This window comes from Diceros bicornis, chromosome 4 (assembly GCF_020826845.1).
Source record: "Diceros bicornis minor isolate mBicDic1 chromosome 4, mDicBic1.mat.cur, whole genome shotgun sequence".
NCBI classification, from domain to species: Eukaryota; Metazoa; Chordata; class Mammalia; order Perissodactyla; family Rhinocerotidae; genus Diceros; species Diceros bicornis.
Window position 1 is genome coordinate 47,147,019 of NC_080743.1, and position 24,582 is coordinate 47,171,600.

The window sequence follows — 24,582 nt, forward strand, 5'->3', positions numbered from 1 at the left end:
TGGCTTTACTAATTGCAATAGGCAGAATAATGGCCCTCCAAAGGGGGGCCTACCTCATAATCCCCAGAATCTGTTAAAGAATGAAAGATCAATGTACAAAACTCAATTGTATTTTTATGCATTGAATGAATAATGAATAATCCAAATAAATAAAATTAAGAAAACAATTTCATTTACAATAGCATCAGAAAGAACAAAATACTTAGAAATAATTTTAGTACAAAACCTATATTCTGAAAACTATAAAACTGTTGAACGAAATTAGAGAAGACCTAAATAAATGTAAAGACATCCTATGTTCACGGATCAGAAGACTTAACATTGTTAAGATGGCAGTTCTACTCAAAACTGACCGACAAGTTCAACACAGTCACTATCAAAATCCTGGCTGGCTTTTCTGTAGAAATTGACAAGTCGATGCTAAAATTTATATGGAAAGTCAAGGGACCTAGAATAGCTAAAACAATCTTGAAAAAGAAAAAAGGTGGGGGACTTACCACCAATGTCAAAACTTACTACAATAAGCAGGACAATTTGCTACAAGCAGAAGGATATATATATATAGATAGATCAACAGAATGGAATTGAGAATCCAGAAATAAAAACCCACTTTTATGGTCAACTGATTTTATTTAATTGGGACAGAATAGTCTTTTCAATAAATGGTGCTGGGACAACAATATTCCCATGCAAAAAAATAAAACTGGATCCTCACCTCACACACAAATTTTACATACAAAAATTAACTCAACTGCGTCATGGATCCAAATGTTAAGAGCTAAAACTGTAAAGCTCTTAGAAGAAAACATAAGAGCACATCTTCACGACCTTGGATTAGGCAATGGTTTTTCAGATAATGGTATCAAACATAAGAACACAAAAAGAAAAATAAATTGAACTTCATGGAAATTGGACTTCAGCACAAAAACTTTTGTGCTGCCAACACTATGAATGTAATTAATGTCAATGAGTTGTACACATAATAATGGATAAAATAGCAAATTTTGTTATATTTTTTTCCACAATAAAAAAAGTTCAAAAAAAATGGCAAAGTTTAAAAAAACAAACTTTTGTGCAGCAAATGACACCATCAAAAAAGTGAAAGACAACCCACAAATAGAAGATACATACAAATCAGATATAAGAATCTACTATCAGAACACACAAGAACTCTGACAACTTAATAGTGTCAAATAATCCAATTAAACAATGGGCAAACGTATGAACAGATACTTCTTCAAAGATATATAAATACAATAAGCACATGAGAAGATGCTCAACATCACTATCCATCAGGAAAATGTAAATTAAAACCAGAATGAGATACTACTTCACACACACTAGGGTGGTTCTAATAAAAAAGACACAATAACAACTGTTAGCACGATTATGGAAAAACTGGAACCCTCATACAAATTGCTGACGGGAATGTAAAACGGTATAGCCACTTCGGAAGATAGTTTGGCAGTTCCTCAAAAGATTAAATATAGAGTTACTAGACAACCCAAAAATTCCACTCTTAAATATGTATACAAGAAAAATGAAAACATATGTTCATGCAAAAACTGTCCAAAAATGTTCATAGCATTATTTATAATAGTCAAAAAAAGGGGAAACAACTCAAATGTTCATCAACTGATGAATAAACAAAATGTGGTATAGCCATAAAATGGAATATTATTCAAGCCTAAAAAACAATGTACTGATGCATGCTACAGCATGTATGAACTTTGAAAACTTTGTGCTAAATCAAAGAAGCCAGTCACAAAAAGACCACATAGTTTACAATCTCATTTATATGAAATGTCCAGAATAGGCAAATCTATAGAGACAGAAAGTAGATCAGTAGTTGTTCTAGGTCTGGCAAAAGGTACTGGGGATAAACGGGAGTGACCACTAATGGGTACAGGATTTCGTCATAGAGGGATGAAAATGTTCTAAAATTGACTGTGGTGACTGGTTGCACAACTCCGTGAATATACTAAAAACCATTGAACTATACACTTCAAATGTGTTAATTATATAGTTTGTGAATTATATCTCAATTACGTTCTTACATACTGTTTAAAGAGTGGCTATATTATTATCAGATAAAATAGGTTTCAGAACAAAAACAAAACAGTATCTCCAAGATACATTTTTAAATGAAAAAATTAAATGTCGCTATTTACATAAAAGATAAAAATTATGTTTATTTGCATTTACATAGAGTCAGGTCTCATTCTTCACAGTAGTTATGTTCTATAAAGTTGCTACCAAAAATGAATTAGTGGATACACTAAGGGAAATACAGGGTTAGGTTCCTTTGAGCCTCTGGTCATGACATTTTCATCAACCAATCAATACATAACCTTGTTTAACATGTATTTCTGTTCAAACACACTTTATTTAATACATATTCTTGGTTCATTAACAGTGAATTCAAGCCAACAGCATTATAACTCCAACAACACTATAAATGCCTGTATAAGACTTATCTAACATGTATTTTCTCCACAAAGCACACACAGCCTTCTAACACTTAGAACACTAGAGAAACTTTAGCTCTACGCCTGGGGGCCATTTTAAACAGTAAAATCACCAACACACAAAACACTAGCACAAAAATGAGAAAAACATGGCACAAAATTGACCACAAGAAGGATACTAGTCTCAATATGAGAGCTGAAAGAAGGCAGAGCATCTCCCTGTTCTACCTCAGCTAGGAACACATACATTGGGTGACTCAAATTTTTTGCCACTTTGTGCACGTCCACAAATGAGAAAGTGCCACAATTACTGATTTTTGGGGTTACAACTCAATTTTAGTGAGTAGGTGAATTCTAAAACACAGAATCGACAAACGAGAATTGATTCTATATAGTTTTTAAATCTCTGGAATGAAAAACAAACTTTTTTTAAGTTTTTTTTTACTGTGGCAAAATATATAAACATAAAATTTGCCATTTTAACCATTTTCACGTATCCAATTCTGTAGCATTAATTACATTCACAATGTTGTGCAACCACCCAACCATCACCACCAAACTGTTTTCCATAATGACAGCTCCATTTTACATTCCGACCAGCAATGTACAAGGGCTTTAATTTCTCCACACCCTTGCCAATACTTCTTGATTTCTTTATTAGAGCCATTCTAGGAGATGTGAAGTGGTATCTTATGGTTTTGATTTACATCTCTACTGACTAATGATCTTGAGCACCTTTTCATGTGCTTATTGGCCACATGTATATCTTCTTTGGAGAACTGTCTATTTAGATCTTTTTCTCATTATTTAATTGGATTCTTTGTCTTTATGATTAGGTTGTAAGCATTCTTTATATATTCTAGGTACTACACTCTTACCTGACATATGATTAAACAAGTATTTTCTCCCATTCTGTAGGTTGTTTTTCACCTTCTTGATAATGTTCTTTGATTATAAAAATTTTAATTTTGATGAAGTCCAGTTTATCAATTTTTTCTTTTCTTGCTCGTGCTTTTGGTGTCATATCTAAGGATCCACTGTCAAATCCCAAGTCATGAAGATTTACCCCTATGTTTTCTTTTAAGAGTTTTATGGGTTTAGCTTTTATATTTAGATTGTTGATCCATTTTGAGTTAATTTTTTTATATGGTGGTCCAACTTCATTCTTTTGCACATGGAAATCCAGTTGTCCCAACATGATTTGTTGAAGAAACTATTCTTTCCCCCACAGAATGGATGTGGTACCCTTGTCAAAAATCATTTGGAGGTACTGGAAGGACAAATATACTGTTAACACATGTCATATGTTGGGGGAGATAGGAACTGGATGAGGACAAGGAGTGGGAGGGAGGCTTTTCACTATTTGGATTTGCATACTTTTTTGAGTCATGTAAAAGTACTACTTATTCAAAAGCTAAAATAAATTCAAGTTTTAAAAATACAATACTAGGCAAACCACAAAACAGGATGTATATCTGACAAAGGACTCATGCTTGGAATATACAAAGAATTCTATAAAAGCACTGGGGAAAGGGCAGACAATCTATAGGAAAAAAATATGGGCAAAACTTGAACAGGCACATCACAATAAAAGATATCCAAAGGCCAATAAACATACAAAAAGACGCTCAATTTTACAGGTTATCAGGGAAATGCAAATTAAACTACAATGCTATACTACTAGACACCCATCAGCATAGCTAAAATGTCAAAGATAATATCAAGTATTAGTAAGAATATGAAGCAATTAAAAATCTCAAACACTACTAGGAGAAGTATAAATTGATAAAACCACTTCAGAAAGCTGTTGGGCAATATCTAGTAAACCTGACCTTACATGCAACCTATGACTCAGCAAGCCTACACTAGGATACATAACCAACAGAAGTGTGGGCATATGTTCACCAGGAGACATATTAAAGCAGAGCTTCCATGAACACATTCATAATAGTAAAAAAGTATTAAAAACCCAAATGTTCATCAACATTTGAATGGATAAACAAATTTTAGTATATTCATACAATGAATGCTGTGAAGACAATGAACAAACTACAATCATAAGCAACACAAATAATTTCACCATGTCGAGCAAAAGCATTCAGTCACAAACTAGTACATAACTGTTTAGTTCCATTTAAATAAAGTTTAAAAACAGGCAAAATTAACCTATGGTAGAAGTCAGGATCATAGGTAGTGACTGGAAGGGGACACAAAGACAGCTTATAGGGTGCTAGTAATGTAGTGTTTCTCATCCTGGAGAATGAGATTTCTCCAGAATCTGGATTTACAAGTGTGTTTACTGAACTATATTCATATGCATATTCACTGAACTATATAGATTTTTACACTTTTATGTGTATTTCAATACAACATTTACTTTAAAAATTACACATATCATTAAAAATATACCTATATGTTAGTCTCCCATCACAAAACTACTGTGTATGAGTAAATCTGTTTACTACCTTGACCGCACTCTCTACTGAAAAGGCAAAGTCTTCATACAACTTTCTTGGGCATCAGATTGACTTTATCCCCAGCTTGTGCAAGGATAAGCAACCTAATCAAGTTGCATTATGTTTTATGCCACATTAAACGACCCAGTGGACTCAACAGTGGATCTCACAGGCAACAAAACATGCAATTGTAACAAAAATAAATTTCACACATTGTTCAAAATTTGGCAGTAGATCTGTGAAGAGCTCAAGTGTGGCATGCTACTGTGACACACCAATTGAGAACCACTCATCTAACTCCATTTTCAACATGTAAAAACTTGACTTTTTAGAGTTGGGAAGAACAGGTAGGTAAATTCCAGAAGCATATTATAACCTAGTTTGGAACAGAACTAGTAAAATTCTGAAAGCACCCATGTCATAGAGTTAAATAGTCTATTGTGAACTTGCTAACTACCATTTATTCAAGTATTTCAACCTATTTACCAAATTTGACTACACAGTTTGTAATCAGAAAATTCTCTTGCATTTGTTTCTTGTCTAACTAGATAGTAAAAACAATGCTGATCATTCTAATGATGTTTCATTCTTATTAAAACATTACAATATAGCTTCCTGAAACACTCTAAAGGGGAAAGTTTACCTAAGTTTTTAAATGCACTTAAGCTTTTAAAATTATGAAATCAGTCAAACTAATTATAAATTAATTATCACCAACTCAAAAGTAACTAATCGGATTCTGAGTTAGGACAAGGGTAGAAAACTGGCAGCCTATCTAGCATTATTTGACCAGGAAAGAGTATTTTTTAAATTCAGCTGTTACTGATTTTAGGCCGGGCAAGCTTTGATACTCCATGTCTTATACTAGTTACCTGTCTAGCCCCTGAAGGCATCTATCTGAGGCTGTGCTATTATTTCCATATGAGAGAGTCACATTTTAGTATAATTTTACCTCTCTGCTCAGTGGCCTCGCTTGTTTAAAAAAAAAATTTGAGGATAATATTACCTGAGAGGATTTTTCTAAGCAGGTAAGATAACATGAAAAAGTTTTAACTTGGAGCTGATGTTATTTTACAGATAAAGAACATAAAGTCTAGTCAGAGTCAAATAAATTTGTCCACATCTAATTCTCTCTTGCCGTTACTAATTCAGATACCCTACCTTGAAACCATACAACATAAACTGGGGATGGAAAACAGAGAAAGAGAAAAGTGTATCAACGTTAAAACAGGCTGATTTACAGCTAAAAGCCTAAGAGCCAAAATCAATCACATAATATGCACAAGAGAAAGAGGGATCATCACCTCCAAACAAAAATCAAGAGCAAAAATAGTGAATTTCAGTCATGACTAATCTCTATTTCTGAACCATATTTCAATGAACATTTGATTATTAATTATGAAGTGTCTTATTCTCTAATAATGTGAGTCTCATCTCTTCAGTAAAATGCAATGTCTTAAAGTTCATTTCACATATCCATCTTATATACCTCACAACACATGAAGGTGATGTTGAACACAAAGCAGAATTTGATTAGCAGATATTTGTTCCTGTCCAAAACGTCCATGGAGACATTTGGTCCACACCAAAAACGCCTTGATATTTGGTCCTATCAAAAGCATCCATGAGGGGCCGGCCCAGTGGCATAGTGATTTAAGTTCACGGGCTCTGTTTCCACGGCCCAGGGTTTGCAGGTTTGGCTACCAGGCACGGGTGCAGACCTACATACCGCTCGTCAAGCTGTGCTGTGGCAGCATCCCACATACAAACAATAGAGAAAGATTTGCACAGATGTTAGTTCAGGGTCAATCTTCCTCACCAAAAAAAATAAAACACTCCATGAGCATATGTAGTCCATGCCAAATGGTCTTTGATATTTGGTCCTGTCAAAAACATCCATGCATATAAAACATCCCTAGGTTCAAACAGCCCATAACATTTATTTATACTTTTGGTTTAGAGGATTAATACATAAAAAATACTATGATGTTTTACTTCTCCAATAATTGTGTTGTGGCTGTATTGCCAATAATAACTCTTCTTGCCTCAGCAGCCTACCCACTAATGGCACATGGGGTTAGGGAGACAGGTCGGGGTTCAGATCTTGCAGAAGAGTGGGATTTATATCAACTATGCATACCGAGGAAGAGTCCTACAGTTAGAGAAATGCACAAAGGATAAGTCGAGGATGGTATCTCACGATAACATGGTGCCTTAATACGTCACTGGGCATTTGGTTGACATGGCAGGCTCATTCAATAAGGGTGGAGCTTGAAAGGAGATGCTCAGTGGAACTGCTATGTAAAAAGGGCAGCAAATGTGTTAACATAAACTTTACAGAGCAGCTCACAAACCAGATGTGGCTCTCCTACCACATAGCAGTCAGGGATAATAGCCACCATGAGGGTGACAGCGGGCATTTAAATAACCCCCCCACAACTATCCCATTGCCCAGACTTAATGGGAGATGTTTACTTTGCATCAATGTCCTATAGAAGTATGATCACAGTAGACCATAAGAAATGTCTGCCACTATTTGGAGAAGTATTAGTGGGTGTGACTCCCACACTTACCTGTCAATTGGTGTGGACCACCACGCCTTTGGCTGGTGCCTACCCACTGGCTGGGCCAGCCCAGCCAAACCAGATGTCAAATCCATAAGACATGAGTAAGGTTTCCCCTACCAGGAAACCAGGGACCATTGGTCAGACGGCTACAAAACAAAAAAAATAAATAATCCTTCTTCTGTCGCTTGGCAGTATGGCATCTTCACTTGAAAATTCTCAGCGAAATAAGGCAAAAATAGTATATTCACAAGAAGAAAAGTCAACGCTACATTATAATGGTTTTTGTTACCATTTCCATTCCTTTAACAGAGATAGGAGTAAAAGGTACCAGCACTGTGAAGAGAGGAGACTCTGCAATGCCCGATGTACAACTGGTCAGGATTTGGATAACATTACTATCATTCAAGATGGGACAGAAAAACATCAGTACAACTTTGATGTTGTGAAAGGGAAAAGGAAAATCCTGAATAGGTTAAAATGACACACAAAATAAGAACCAGATGCAACACAATCGCAGGTACTTCGAAGAACTCTCTGTGATATTCATGAAGAGGTCCTGTTAAAGCTACCAGAGAGAAACTCATTGAAGAGGCAAGTAAATAGAATTCAAAACAGACATCGACCCTCAAACCCAACTTCACTACATGGAACTGAAATTCCAGAGTATAAAGTGACCAGACACAGATAACCATTTCTTATGCACAATTCCAGTGCTCAAGATGATGAAAGAATTCTTATTTACACAACTTATGATAATATTCAATATTTAATTGCCAGTATCCCATTATTCAGTGATGGCACCTTCATGACAGGACCAACACAGTTCACTGGGTTATTCACCGTACACGGTGTAGTATTGGGTTATACTATGCCATTGCTTTATGTACTAACAATAAAAGGTGGGAGGACACTTATGAGAAAGTACTTGCATCTGCACAGGAAAGAAATCTCGACATTAACCCTTCATTGTGCATGACAGATTTCAAGACTGCAAATATGAATGCGATTCGACAACTACCAAATGCACAGTTAAAAGGATGCTCGTTTCACCTTTCACAATCATCGTGGCAAAAAACATCTTCTTTGGATCTAACATGCAAGTATATGACAATGGAAAGTAACACCTATAACTGTGCATCCACATTGTTTGGACTTCCATTTGTGCTTCTGTAAGATGTAAATGAAACTTGTGAGTGCCTTCTGGAGAATGCAGAAGAAAATTTAGATGACCTCATGAATTACGTTGAGAGAGTGTACATCTGTGGAAGGCACGACAGACGTAGAAGACCAGAAGTTCCAAGATTTCCACCAAAATCTTGGAATGTTTATACATCAGTACTGAATGGTGATTACAGGATGAACACCACAGTGGAAGGCTGGCATGGCAAATTTCAAAAGCTGATGACGGTGCATCATCCTTTAATTTGGAGATTTACTGAAGTGTTAAAAGACAAACAGCAAAGCAATGAACAAGTTATCAGCCAGGTTCTTAGTGGTCACACTCAAATAGGGCCACCAACTTCACAACAATACAGACAAAATCAAATTCAAATAACCGAAATTGTTAACAGATCTAACAAACAGGTTGATATATATTTGAGCGCAATTGCTCATGGATTTAAGAGTAACCCTGCTGAACTTCATGATGAGGAAGAACAAGAATAAATGTGAAATCCAAAATTCATCATGAATTACAATAAAAATAACATATATAAAATTTGAACGAAGTTATATGTTTGTATTACTTAACGAATCATAGACCAAATGTCTCCATGGACATTTTGGACGGGACCAAATTTCAAGGACCTCTTGGCATGGACCAAATGTTTCCATGGACATTTTGGACAGAACCAAATGTCCTGCAGGGGCAGAATTTCATATTTGAAGAGTACGGTTGAAATGCAGTGTTCTCTCTTAATCATTACTTTCAATTCTTCCAATTCTTCAGGCTCATAAACATAGTAATACAGTTAAAATTATTCTAAAAACCCTACCCTCATATCTGCTCTATTCCTGGTAGAGATCTTTCAAGTAACATTAGTTTTTTGCATAAGTATTTATTACATGAGGATTAGTTTTAAGCCATTCTTCAGTGACTGGAAAAGAAATTTGCTGTATAATTAGGATATTAGCAAAACCACAAATGGGATGACAGTTCCAAAATTCTTATTCTGGCAATCATTTTTGATGTTAGAAGAAGAAATCTGGAAATTCTCATTCTTCCAAATCCATTATGAACAACAGGTCTGGCTGTACATACCAAACTCTCTGAAACCTGACTATAACTGATGCATAATACTTCCCACCAAATGCAAACGTGGGAGGTGGCATTAGAAGGCATAGTAAGTATCTTGGGCCTTGCGGGCAAAGACACAACATCAAGAATATTATGTAAGTACTTATGTAACAAAAGAAAACAGATTTCCACAATTTTTATTCACAAAATTCAAAACATAATAATTTAGTAAAGTTTTTTGTAATACAGGTCTACTAATAAGAATTTGGAATTTCTGGGGGGAGATAACATTTTGCTTAACTGGGAGTATTTAACTAACTTGCCATCAGTAAAGGGTTTTCCTTGCCTCGCCAATGAATGAACCACTTAGAAACTTACCTTAGTTTCATTTTTTTATTTTTAAGAAATTCTACTGAGATAAGATATTCCATTTTAAATTTTCTAATTTCTCTGTCCGTTGCTCTTGGGAGTTGGGAATATCATGACCAGTGCTTAGTCTGGTATTGTCCACATGTGTTGTACTCTTTTAGCAGAACTATACTAGAAATGCACAATAAACACATTGCCATCTAATTCAAAATGAAGTAACTCACACTCCACTGTGATTTAAAAGTGTGACATTTGAAATCCACTTTCCTTTTCTTGTTTGAAATGACAGGTATGCACTGGTAATTAAAATATTTTTGTAAATGTCATGCTAAAGCCATACATATGCCTATCAAGTTATAACTGCATCAGTGTAATCTGTAGTGCACCCAAAAAGCAGTGCAAAGCAATGAGTACCATATACAGTCTTTGTTACAACTACTCATTTTGCCACTGTAGCATGAAAGCAGTCATAGACGATACATAAATAAATGGGCATAGCTGTGTTCCAAAAATTTTATTTATGAACACAAATCTGAATTTATTTAATTTTCATGTCACAAAATACTCTTCTTTTGATTTTTTCAACCATTTAACAATGTAAAAATCATTCATAGCTCACGAGTCATATAAAACCAGGCAGCAGGCTAGATTTATCCTATGGGCCTTAGTTTGCCAATCCCTGACCTAAAGTGAAGTCCAACAATTATCAAGGATAGAACCCCCTATCAGAATTTTATTGCCTCACTCAAGCAGGAAGAGAACCAAGGAAACTGCTTAGGAAGCCTATGAGACAAAAAGAGATCAAGATAAAAGGAAAAAGGAAGGGGGGAGGGGCTGCCCAGTGGCGTAGTCATTAAGTTCAGCATGTTCCATTTCGGCAGCCCAGGTTTGCGGGTTCAGATCCCGGGCGCAGACCTACACCACTTGCCAGCCACAATGTGGTGGCGACCCACATATAAAGTAAAGGAAGACTGGCACGGATGTTAGCTCAGGGCTAATCTTCCTCAAACGAAAAATGAGGAAGAATGGCAACAGATGCTAGTTCAGGACAAAAATCAGTAAAATGAGAGCCAGCCCTGATGGCCTAGTGGTTAAAGTTCAGCGCTCTCACCACTTCAGCTGCCTGGGTTCATTACCCAGTCGCAGAACCACATCACCCGTCTGTCAGTTGCCACGCTGTGGCGGCAGCTCACATACGAGACTTAGAAGGACTTACAACTAGGATATACATCCATGCACTGGGGCTTTGGGGAGGGAAAAAATAAAAAGTCAAATGAAAAACAAGAAAACAAAGCAAACAGCTAAACATAAGAGAAATGATTTATAGTAAAAACAAAAATCTAAAATATATAGGAATAACTCATAAAAGATGTGCAAGCCCTTTCCAGAAAAAAAAAAAACTATATAATATTCAATAACAGAAGAGTTAAGCAAATGGAAAGGCATACAGTGTTTATGAATAGGCAGACATCACATTGTAAAGACAGCATTTTCTCCCAAATTAATCCATATATTCAAAGCAATTCAAAGAGAAATGCTTACAAGTTTTTTAAATGAACTTTCACAAGATGATTCTAAAATGTGTAAGAGCAAAAATTCAAAATAAGTCAAGATAATCTTGAAGATGAACAAGGTATATGTGGAGGGGAATGAAATTACTCTAATAACAAAGTTTACTCTAGCTTTATAATAAGCATAAAGTCCTATTTTATTAAATAAAACCAGGTAAAAACTGATTTAAAAAAAAAAACACCTCTCATATATCAAAAGATAGCTTTCTAAAGAGTAAAAGAAAAAGTCAAGTGTATTAGTTATCTATTGCTTGGTAACAAATTACCCCAAAACTGACTGGCTTAAAACAATAACAATTCATCATCTCTCACAGTTTGAGTCAGGAATTTGGGAGTAACCCAGCAAGCAGTTCTGGCTCTGTGCCTCTGATGAGATTGCAGTCAGATGTCAGCCAGGACTTCAGTCCTCTGAAAGCCTGACCACGCTGGAAAATCCACCTCCAAAGTGGCTCATTTACATGGCTGGCAAGTTGGTGCTGAATGCTGGCAGAAGGCCTCAGTTCTTCTCCACATGGGCGACTTTACAGGAGTGCTAGAGTGGCAGTTGTTTTCACCCAGAACTAGGGATCCAAACAGTAAGGAAAAAGCTATATACCTTTAATGACCTAGCCTCAGAAGTCACTGTTAATTCTGCCGTATTCTCTTGCTCACCGAGACCCGCCCTGAGTCACTGTGGGTGGAGACTACAGAAGGGTATGAAAACCAGGAGAGAGGAACACTGAGGCCATCTTGGAGGCTGGCAACCATACCAAGTCACAGTAGGCTCAGAATAAATCTTCAATTTACATAAGCAACAAAGAATCAGTATATAGAACTTATCAAGAATTCTTATGAATCAAAACAAAAAATGTCAGCAAGCTAAAGAAACATAGAAGACATATGGACAAGTAATTCACAGAAGAAGCAACATAAATCACATATAACAAGCATTCAAAAAGTATCATTCGGGCCAACTCCATGGCTTAGTGGTTAAGCGTGTGCGCTCCGCTACTGGCGGCCCAGGTTCAGATCCCGGGCGCACACTGACGCACCGCTTCTCCGGCCATGCTGAGGCCGTGTCCCACATACAGCAACTAGAAGGATGTGCAACTATGACATACAACTATCTACTGGGGCTTTGGGGACAAAAAAAAAAAGGAGGAGGATTGGCAATAGATGTTAGCTCAGAGCTGGTGTTCCTCAGCAAAAAGAGGAGGATTAGCACGGATGTCAGCTCAGGGCTGATCTTCCTCACAAAAAAAAAAAGTATCATTCATTAGTACCTTCATGCAATTTACCCATCAAGGCATAGGCTTTAAATATTTTTCTAAAAATGATGCATTTATGTTCATTCATCCTTGGTTTTTTTCCCACTTCCCCCTGGGACCAATGTCCATTCTAGAAGCTGACTAGGGACAGAGGTACAGTTTGTGGCCACAAAAGAGACATAGGTTAATATATCTAACACCATGAGCCCAACCTCCAAACTTGGCCTCAGGAAAGTCAAGTGATAGAACTCAACCAGTCATAAATAAGGAAAAAAAAAATCAGTAGACCTACAGTGAGCTTTTTACAAAAGGTCAACTTCAGTTATTAAGTACTTTTTTCATCTTTACATTCTATTAGGGGCAAGCTCTTTATGAACTGTGATGGGTACTCCAAAATGAAGGACTATAAATGTATGAATTGGCTACCTTCCACTTTCCTTTTCTTTGCGGTTTTTTTTTTTTTGGTGAGGAATATAGGCCCTGAGCTAACATCCGCTGCCAATCTTCCTCTTTTTGCTTGAGGAAGATGGTTCCTGAGCTAACATCTGTGCCAATCTTCCTCTGCTTTGTATATGAGATGCCACCACAGCATGGCTTGAAGAGCGGTGTGTAGGTCCACACCCAGGATCCAAACCCACGAACCCTGGGCCGCCAAAGTGGAGCGTGTGAACTTAACCACTATGCCACCAGGCTGGCCACCGCTACCTTCTACTATTCCTTGGTCTGACATTCTTCTCAATGACTACATTATCATTTTCTTATTGTTCCTTTAAGGGAGCAGGTCTCAAACTTTTGGGTCTCAGTATCCCTCTTATACTCTTATTGAGAACCTCAAAGAGCTTTTGTTTAGATGCATTTTATCCATCAATATGTACTGTATTAGAAATAAGAACTGAGAACGTCAAAATATTTTATTAATATTATAATAATTGTCAATAATAATTTTTATTAGAACTACATATTTCAATTCATTTAAAAATAATTACATTTTTATGTAATGAAATTACATTTCATTACATATTTAAATAACATTTTTATCAGAAATAACTATATTTTCCAAAACAAAAAGTTTTTAGTAAAGAGTGACACCGTTTTTACATTTTTAAAATCTCTTTAATGTCCAGTTTAATAGAAGATGGCTTAATATATGCTTTTGCATTTAATCTATCATGATAGGTTGTTGTGTTCGAAGAAGATGAGGAAAACCCGGCCTCAAAAAAATATGTATTTAAGAAAAGGGAAGAGTATATTCATAGCCATTTCAGACAATTGTGTGGATATTCTTCTTTGATATAATACAAAAATATAAAAAGTGTTATTTATTTTTTAAACATCAATTGTAATGTAGAATTCAAACCATGTCGATGAACTTTTACTACTCCTTTACATTAAAATCTACTGGTCTATTTTGACTTTGAATCTTCTTCCTATGCATGATTTTGTAACATCATGCATTGGTCATTTGGAAAATATTGGTTCACTACATAGATCTTCCAAATGTTGACATTTCGTTGCACAGTATCATAAACAAGTGTTAATATCACTATCAATCTCATCAGAAAGGCCTTTAAATACTGAGAAGCTGTCAAGCTCATGGTGGCGGATACAAATTTTCTAAAATTCTAATTTTCCTTTAAAAGCTCAATTTTTACCACTGGCAACATATGTCAGTTGTTTTCCTTGAAGTGACAGACTCAATTTATCCATTTTTGAGAAAATGGCTGCCAAACACTTATGCTTGAAAACCATAGTTCGTTAATCATTCTTTCAAGTAAAAATTATTTTCCATGAAAAAATGCAGCTAATTCGGCTTGGAATTCAAACAATTGCACAAGTACGTTTCTTCTTGTACTTCAGTCTGCAGCAGAAGCACTTTATGCACACTTCTCATTTCATCACACAAAACATTAAAGATCAAGATTTAATAATATAATTTTTTACAGCTTCATCAACGACAAAGTGAAACTAGCATAGGTTTTTTTTGGTGTTGTTTTTGTTTTTAGTCTAAGCGTGGTAGTAAAGATACAATGACTTTTAGCATGGTTTGAAGGCACTATTCCTGCTAAGATGCCAGCAGTTTTACCCATCATTGCTTTTGCATCATTAATATAAATGTCAGAATAGTGAATAGGCAAATAATGAATCAGTATTACTATGAAAACAATTTTAACTTTGCCAACACCTGAAAGGGTATCAGGGACAATCCCTCCATGTTCCATGGACCAACTTTGAGAATCACTACTTTAAGGTATTCTTATTTAGAGTCTGCTAAGAATATATATGAGGAAATAAAAAGCAATTAGATTCTCCTCACTAAAATATTTGACATACAATACTAAACCTTGTCAAGACTTAAGATTCAGAACATTAGTTTGCAAATTCTTACAACAATTTACCTTCCTGCCTCTTCTTTCTGCTTAGTGTGAGATAGAGGCAGTCACAAAGACAATGGGAAACAACTGGAAGACAAAAGAAACAATAGTACAGTCAGCCCTTGGTATCTGTGGATACAACACACAGGGATACAGAGAGGAGACTATATTCATTGTACTACGCCATTTTATATTAAGGGACTTGAGCATCTATGGATTTTGGTATCTACAGCGGTTCATAAACAATCCCCTGAGGATACCAAGGGATGCCTATACTACAATAAATTGTAGTAAATAAATACTACCATATGAAGCACTTTACAATGTATTAACTCATTTAATATTCACAATAACACTATGAAGTAGGTAGAGTTATTACCCTCAATTTACGGATCTTAAGTAATTCATCCATGGTCATTCAAGTAGTAAATGGTGGAGCTCAAAAATGAATTCAGGGGGCCGGCCCAGTGGTGCAAGTGGTTAAGTGCGCACGCTCCGCTATGGCGGCCCGGGGTTTGCCGGTTCGGATCCCAGGCGCGCACCGACGCACCGCTCGGCAAGCCATGCTGTGGCGGCGTCCCGTATAAAGTAGAGAAAGATGGGCATGGATGTTAGCCCAGGGTCAGTCTTCCTAAGCAAAAAAAGAGGACTGGCAGATGTTAGCACGGGGCTGATCTCCTCACAAAAAAAAAAAAAAAAAAAAAGGGAATTCAGGTAGACTGACTCCTGAATTGTGGGCACTTAACGAACCATAATGCTGGAAGTTGTTAAAAGTGTTTGTTTTCTTTGATACATCTTTAATGACTAGTTGCTGGTGACTATATTATCATCCAAAAATGGTTGCTGATGACTATACTATCACTCAAAAACTCAAGCTTAAACACACTATTTGACATTGGTTTTAAAGGAATATTTTCGGATGACATGCCTACCCAGACTAGGGAAACTAAAGAAAAAATAAACAAGTGGGACTTTATCAGATTAAAGAGCTTTTATAAGACAAATGAAACCAGAATCAAGATGAACAACCAACCAACCAGCTGGGAGAGAATATTTGCAAAACATACATCTGACAAGGGGTTGATCTCCATAATATATAAAGAACTCACACAATTGAACAACAAAAAAACAAACAACCCGATCAAAAAATGGGCAGAGGAAATGAACAGACACTTCTCCAAGGAAGATATACAGATGGCCAATAGGCACATGAAAAGATGCTCAACATCACTAATCATCAGGGAAATGCAAATCAAAACAACACTAAGATACCACCTCACGCCCGTTAGAATGGCTATAATCACCAAGACAAAAAACAACAAATGTTGGAGAGGATGTGGAGAAACAGGAACCCTCATACACAGCTGGTGGGAATGCAAACTGGTGCAGCCTCTATGGAAAACGGTATGGAGATTCCTCAAAGAATTAAAAATAGAGATGCCCTATGATCCAGCCATCCCACTACTGGGAATCTATCCAACGCACCTGAAATCAACAATCCAAAGAGGCTTATGCACCCCTATGTTCATTGCAGCATTATTCACCACAGCCAAGAAGTGGAAGCAACCTAAGTGTCCCTCGACTGACGATTGGATTAAGAAAATGTGGTATATATATACAATGGAATACTACTCAGCCATAAAAAAAGACAAAATCGTCCCATTTGCAACAACATGGATGGGCCTGGAGCGTATTATGTTAAGTGAAATAAGCCAGAAAGAGAAAGACAAACACTGTATGATCTCACTCATATGTGGAATATAAACCAACACATGGACAGAGAAAACTGGACTGTGGTTACCCGGGCAGTGGGGGTGGGGGGTGGGCACAAGGGGTGAAGGGAGTCATATATGGGGTGATGGACAAACAAAAATGTACAACCCAAAATTTCACAATGTTAGAAACCATTAAAACATCAATTAAAAAAAAAAAAAAAAAACTCAAGCTTATGTTAAACAAAGCATTAGAGAAAGCAGGGCCTAAAAAATCCCCAGATAAGCCATACACAGAGCTAGCAAATTGCCATACAGTATATGTACTTCTGGGGCAAGAACTTCCAAGGGCTCAAACCGACAGCTCCCCCGAGTGGCTCACCATACTCAGTGATGAAACAGAACCACTGTGAGGTACTCTTCACGCTGCACTCAGAGGCATTCCCTCCCACTTACCACATGACTGTTGCCACCTCACACTTTTCACAGTAAGTAGAAGATTCAAGCACAGAATCATTTTTCCATGTTTCCATCATTCCCCACAAACCATAAGAATATGAAACTTATGTAGACGTAAAAAGTTAGCATAAAAGCCAACAGAATCACAGAATTTTACAGGCTAGGAACTCAACCTCTTCCTACTGCAGACCTGGAAAGGCTGTCTACGTGCCTTGCCCAAGGTTACACAGCTGATTAATAGCAGAACCCAATGCAAGTTACTCCCAATCCAGTTCCTCATCTACATCACCATGCTATCTCAGATATGCCCTACTACAAAGTCTCAACTCCGTCGAGAGTTCATTTGAGAGTTTCTTCGGAGGCATCAACACAAATTTGTATTTTTATTGATACATTACAGATTTATACATACCCACTACTGATAACTATTCTGATTCAACCTGAAATAGAACTTAAAAAAAAAAATCACAAAAGCACTTTAAAACACTCACTATTGATAGTCAACAAATATTAACTAGTTTATCTATTTTGATTTTTCAAATACTCCAACAGTAAATAGATCAGCCTTTCTCCTCAAAATATTTAAATCCATACTTCTGTGTGGTACCAGAATCAGAATCACACGAGATACTCGTTAAAAACGCAGATTCCTAGTGTCATCCCCAAATCAACTGAAACAGTCTCTGAAACTTCTAAAATGCCATTTAAAAAGCTCTCCAGGTGATTCTTATTCATTCAAAAGCTATTTATTGGACATTCACTCTACAATATTCTAGGGGGAAACAAGAGACAAATGAGTAAACAAAACCAAGTAAACATTTTGGATTTCAGCTGTGCTATGAAGAAAAAAAGATATTATGTCAGAGAGTGACCTGGAGGACTACTTTATTTTTTTTTTTTTATAATTTTATTTATTTATTTATTTTTCCCCCAAAGCCCCAGTAGATAGTTGTATGTCATAGTTGCACATCCTTCTAGTTGCTGTTACGTGGGAAGTGGCCTCAGCACGGCCAGAGAAGCAGTGCATTGGTGCGCACCCGGGATCCGAACCTGGGCCACCAGCAGCGGAGCCCGCACACTTAAGCACTAAGCCACAGGGCCAGCCCTGGAGGACTACTTTAAAAACAGCGGTAGGGGCCGGCCCGGTGGCGCAAGCGGTTAAAGTGCGCGCGCTCCGCTGCGGCGGCCCAGGGTTCGCTGGTTCGGATCCCGGGCGCGCACCGACGCACTGCTTGGCAAGCCATGCTGTGGCGGCGTCCCATATAAAGTGGAGGAAGACGGGCACAGATGTTAGCCCAGGGCCGTCTTCCTCAGCAAAAAAAAAAAAAAAAAAAGAGGAGGATTGGCAGATGTTAGCACAGGGCTGATCTCCTCACAAAAAAAAAAAAAAAAGAGCGGTAGACACAGGATTTTTAGGGCAGTGAAAATACTCTGTATGGTATTATAATGATGGATATATATATTATACATTTGTCGAAACCATTAGAATATATAACACTAAGAGTGAACTCTAATGTAAACTACGGACTTTGGGTAATTATGATGTGTCAACGTAGGTCCATCAATTATAACAAATGTACCACTCTGGTAGGGAATACTAAGAAGTGGGGAGGCAATGCATGTGTGGGGGCAGGGAATATATAGAAAACCTCCATATCTTCCTCTTAATTTTGCTAAAAACCTAAAACTGCTCTAAAAAATACAGCCTTTAAAAAAAAGGGGGAAGGGGACAGCCCCGTGGCCTACTGGTTAAGTTTGGCGCACTCTGCTTCGGCGGCCCAGGTTCAGTTCCCGGGCACGGACCTATACCACTCATCAGTGGCCATGCTGTGGTGGCGACTCACCTACAAAATAGAGGAAGACTGGCAGAGATATTGGCTCAGGGTGAATCTTCCTCAAGCAAAAAGAGGAAGACTGGCAACAGATGTTAGCTCAGGGCAAACCTTCCTCAGCAAAAAAAAAGAAAAAGAGCAGTCAAAGAAGGCTTTTCTGAGGAGATAACAATTGAAGTGAAAAGCCCTTCACTCAACAACAGTGGTTCTCAAATTTAGTGTACATCAAAATCACCTGGAGGACTTGTTAAGATAGCTTGCTGGTCAGAAGATGTGGCGTGGGGCCCAAAAATTTGCATTCCTCACAAGATCACAGATGATGCTGATGCTGCTGGTCCAGAAACCACACCTGGAGAGCCATCAATCTAGAGGGAACAGCTAAAAGGTGTGAATAACTTTGGTGTGTTAAAGGAAAAGAAAAAAGGCCAGTTAGAAGGGAGGGTAATGTCCCTGTCATTGTTTCAGAACCACTTAAGATGGTGAATTAAATTACCAGCTGTGGCTCCCAGACCAGATATGGAATCACAGCTTGTTCAATAATACCTTGCAATTACAAAGCATTTCACAGTTTATAAAAGCATTTTCACATTCATTATTTAATTTGACTTAATGAGATAAAAATGAAGGACTATTAGCTACATTTTAGAGATAAAGAAACTGAAGGACAGAAACATTATGAACCTGAAGGAACCAGAAAACAATTAAGTGGCAGAACTATGTCCCCTGACTCCAAATCCAGTGTTCCTTCCAGAACAGCATGCTTGCTTTTTTAAAGAGCAAAGTAAAGGATACATACAGTTGTTAATACTAACAAATTATTTTCTATGGGGCCGGCCCGGTGGCGCAAGCGGTTAAGTGCACGCGCTCCGCTGCAGTGGCCAGGGGCTCGCTGGTTCAGATCCCGGTGCACACCAACGCACCGCTTGTCAAGCCATGCTGTGGCGGCGTCCCATATAAAGTGGAGGAAAATCGGCATGGATGTTAGCCCAGGGGCAGTCTTCCTCAGCAAAAAGAGGAGGATTGGCAGATGTTAGCTCAGGGCCGATCTTCCTTACAAAAAAAAAAAAAAATTATTTTCTAGACTCCCTGCCTAAAAACATGGTGGCTTCCAGACTTAATTTGTTTCAGATACTGGTTAGAAAGCAACATTATCTTAAGATTGACACTATTTAGTCCCACGTACTTATTTCTCCTAGTTCAAAAACAAAGGATGAAGAAATGAAAAGAATTTACAGACTATTATTCTCTCCCCTGCATAAATATCAGAGAGCCAATTTCATAACCTAAGTCTCTCAGCCACATCAAACACAATTTTCATCTTGTGTTCCCTCTAAATATCTCACCTAATCCAGGTTCCCAAAAGAACACTGAATCCCACGTCTGACTATACTCATGAGGCCATGAGTAGTTAGTTACACATCCATCATCCATCCTCTATATACATCCATTATCATTTAGTATCTTCTCCATCAATCAACCCTTATTCTTAACATTCTTACCTGCGTGTCTCAATAATACTTCAAACCCAAAACATCCAAAACTGCAATCATTTTATCCTCCCTCCACCACACACACCTGCTTCTGTGCCTGAATTCTTTTATTTGCATTAACAGCACTGCCATCCACCAAACAAGAAACCTGGAACTCAGCCTAGACATGTTTGTTTCCCTCACACCAATCTCAAATCACTCCTCATCTCCATTCCCATGGCTACTTACAATTAGTTACTATTAATAATAAACTAGCTTCCATTTCATTAAAAACTACCATGTATTAGTCACTTTACACACTTCATTCTATCAATAACACTGTGAGGTAGAGAATTTTGTCCTTGTTTCACAAATGAGAAAACTGAGGCTAAGAAAAATTAATCTGGGCCGGCCCCATGACTTAGCAGTTAAGCGCGTGTGCTCCACTGCTGACGGCCCGGGTTCAGATCCCGGGCACTCACCGCTTCTCCGGCCATGCTGAGGCTGCGTCCCACATACAGCAGCTAGAAGGATGTGCAGCTATGACATACAACTATCTACTGGGGCTTTGGGGGGAAAATAAATAAATAAATAAAATCTTAAAAAAAAAGAAAAATTAATCTATGTCACAAGTAGGAAGCGACAAAGTAGACATCCAAACTCAAACATGTCTCACAAAGTCCATAGCTTTCCCCCATACCAAACTGCTTCCTTCTTTAATACCTGATATCAGTCCTTTACTACTCATTCCAAATGGGCTCATTTCTCACCTAAATTACTGCCAAGATTCTCCTAACTGGTCCTGCCTCCAGCCTTGCCTTCCCTTGCCCTTCAACGTGCCCCACGTAATCTTTCTGGCTCACAAACGTGATCCTTTTACCTTCTTGATATAAAAGTCCTTCAGGGACTCCCTTTAGTCTACACTGTACAAGGTACACTCTTGTACAGGATGAATCCCAAACTCTTTAGTACAGGTCCACAATCCCTTACCTGCAGTTCCAAAATTCAAAAGTTTTGAAATTTTAAAGATTTTTCATAAGTTTGCAACAAAACCCACCCTGAAAGAAGGCTATTTATTGTCCATTCCATTTGTGTGACATTTGTACGTTTCACTGCAGAAATATTAATGTGTTTGATAATGAGTTGTCAACCCAGATCCCGCTGGAGCATTAGAGAGACCTTACCAGGAAAAAGAAACTTTTCCAAACTATTCTGAAGTCTAAAATACACCTGGTCCCAAGGGTTTCAGATAAAAGACTGCAGACCCCTTACCTATTCAGCCCATCAAGCCAATCTAATTTCCACCAATCACCTTACACATCCCTCAGCTCCAGGGATGTGTAAGGTGTCCTGTGCCCTGAATACTCTCCAACCCAGTAAGCCACTCATCCTTTAAGAAACCTGTCCAAGGGTTTCCTCTTCAGTGAAGTTTCCCTGATCTCCTCGTGACTGTGCCACAACCATTGTACCAAGTACCCACCTCCAATGCTGTACATTATATATTTGTTGCCCGACATCAGACTGTGAATGAGCCCCTCACTGAGTATTTTATTGAATCATAGCAAAGTGTCAGGAACATTAGGAGCTCGTCAATGTACAATTAACTGAAATTCACGCCCAGGTCTCCCTAACTCCCAATTCCCTTCAAAGTTCATTTCTCCTTCACCCCTAAACCTTAGGATTTTTTCCTAACCATCCAAGCTCCTCATAGCTATTTTCGTTTCCAGAGTTCCTCCTTCCCAATGTCATCTTAAAACTACTTTCTACCAGACGCCTTCTCTTAGCCCCAAACTCTCCAGTGCCCTTTATCCTCCTCTATTTAATTCCTAGTCCTTCTTTCCCCTAGCCTTTAACAGGTCAAGTCCTCTCCCTCTAGGACAATTCATCTCACAGCCCTCATCCGTTACCTACTCCCTCCTCAACACCTCTCCTGGCTCCGGGCCTTCCCTCCCAAAACGCTTGTCACAAGCGATTTCCCAGACCCCCTCTTCTCTCACAGTCCGGGCCCACCAGCTGCCGAACCTGCGCTCGGCCGGAGTCCACGCCTTCCCGGTCCGGATCCGCACATCACAAACCGTCCTTGCAGCCGGTGTCCCCTCCCCCAGTCTCTCGCAGCAGGCACCCCTCCTTTCACCCTCCCCATATCTCCGGCGGGCCGGCTTCTCTGGAAACTGTCCCAGGAGCCGTATCTTTCACCTCTTAGACCCCTGAGGATCGCGCTGGTCCGAGCAGCCCCGGGCCCAAGCACCTCCGTCCCCAAATCCTCCTCGACCCCGACCTGGGGCAGGGCCTTCCGCTCACCTTGCTGGATGTCGCCGTTGCTGCCCCCCGGGATGGGCACGCTGAGCTGGCGCTCCGGCTCGGGCAAGCAGCGCAGGCAGAAAGAGTGAAGACAGGGCAGCAGCTTGGGCTCCGCCTCACGCCGGCTCTGCAGGCTCTGCTGACACACGGCGCAGGTGTCCAGGAGAGAGGCTGGCGGTCCAGGAGGCGGCCCCGCCGAAGGACCTGGGGCGGGAGCCGAGGCTGGAGCTGGGGCCGGCGTCGATACCGCCCCTCCGGCAACTCCAGGGCCCACTGAGGCCGCAGCGGCTGAGGCAGCCGGGGCCGAGCCCGAGGAGGCCGCGGCCACCCCCCCGTCGTCAGGCCCGGCCGCGCCGCTCTCCGCGCCGGCCCTGCCGCCTTCCTCCTCCTCCTCCTCCACCAGCACCGCAGCGAGAGGCGGCTCCGCCTCCTGCGCCGCGGGCCCGGCTGCCCCGGCAGTCACCGGCGCGCTGCCGCTGCCCCCGCCGCCGCTCTCAGCCTCGCCGCCGCCTTTGTTTTCCGCCATGTTTTCCTCTTTGAACCCGCCGGACCGCCCCGCGCCGCCCGCCTCCCGCCGCCCGCGCCGCCGCCACCGCCCCCAGCCCCAGCCGCAGCCGCAGCGAGAGCTGCTGCCGAGAGCGAGCAGGCAAGCAAACGAACGAGAGCGCGCGCGCAGGCGGCGCCCCCGCCCTCGCGTCGCGCGGTTGCAGGAGGGCGGGCGCGGCGCTCGCACGCACGCACGGACGTCCTCTGGAGGGAGGCGGGAACTCGGGGCGCGGGCGCGGAGCTGTCCTCGCCGCCCCCCCCAACTGCCGGGGCCGACGCGTTGCGTCCGCGCCACGGCGTCTCTACGCGCAGTGAGCTGTTCAAGTCAGGGGCCTTTGACGCTCAGCTGCCTTTGGTCCGTGGTGGTTACGAGCTCGGAGGCAGCGGTGGTGCGGGGAGAAGAGCGGGAAAGGGTGGAAGGTTAGGAGGCCGGGGCGCTTCTTGCCGAGAGAGCGTCTCCCGGGCGGCGCCGTCCCCAGGGGCGGGCGCGTCTCCGCAGAAACCTCGCGTGCCGCGCGGTCGGACGCCGGAGCCTCCTGGCTCCGAGGTGCCGACCTCCCAGGAGGGTCTTTGGGACCCGCGTTCCTTTGGGCGATTGTGCCAAAGGGGAGCAATAAAGCGGGTTTTTTCCTTAAGCTGAGAGAGTACTAGAAATAGGCTGAGAAGGCTGGGTGAGGAAGAAACTTTTTAACAGCCATTTTTAGTTTCTTAAGGTGATTGATTCTCGGACGTTGCTGCGTATCAGAAAACCACTCAACTGAGGAGCTCTTTCAAAGCAGTGGTGCCAGGGCCACACCTCAGACCTGTATCGGGAAGTGAGGGAGAGGCTGCTGGGTGTTGAAAGTCGCTTCAGCTGTTTCTGACGTGCGTCAGTTTGGGGAGCCACGGATCTAACCAATATTGTGTCCTGAGAGTGCCACTTTGTATCCTGTCATGAGTTGGGTTATAAATGCCGTAACAATATGGGTAATAGAAGC

The 24,582-nt window shown here is 40.0% G+C and overlaps 1 protein-coding gene across 2 annotated transcripts in view; it reads right to left on the bottom strand.

Moving 5' to 3' along the window:
• TRIM33 (tripartite motif containing 33) overlaps positions 1-23,598 on the bottom strand; it is a 115,764-nt gene extending 92,166 nt beyond the window's left edge. For both annotated transcript variants that reach the window (XM_058538857.1, XM_058538856.1), the window contains exon 1: positions 23,060-23,598. In XM_058538857.1, the coding sequence (XP_058394840.1) occupies positions 23,060-23,585 (526 nt within the window). In that variant the 5' untranslated portion in view covers positions 23,586-23,598. The remainder of the gene's footprint in view (positions 1-23,059) is intronic.
• Between the last annotated feature and the right edge of the window lie 984 nt (positions 23,599-24,582).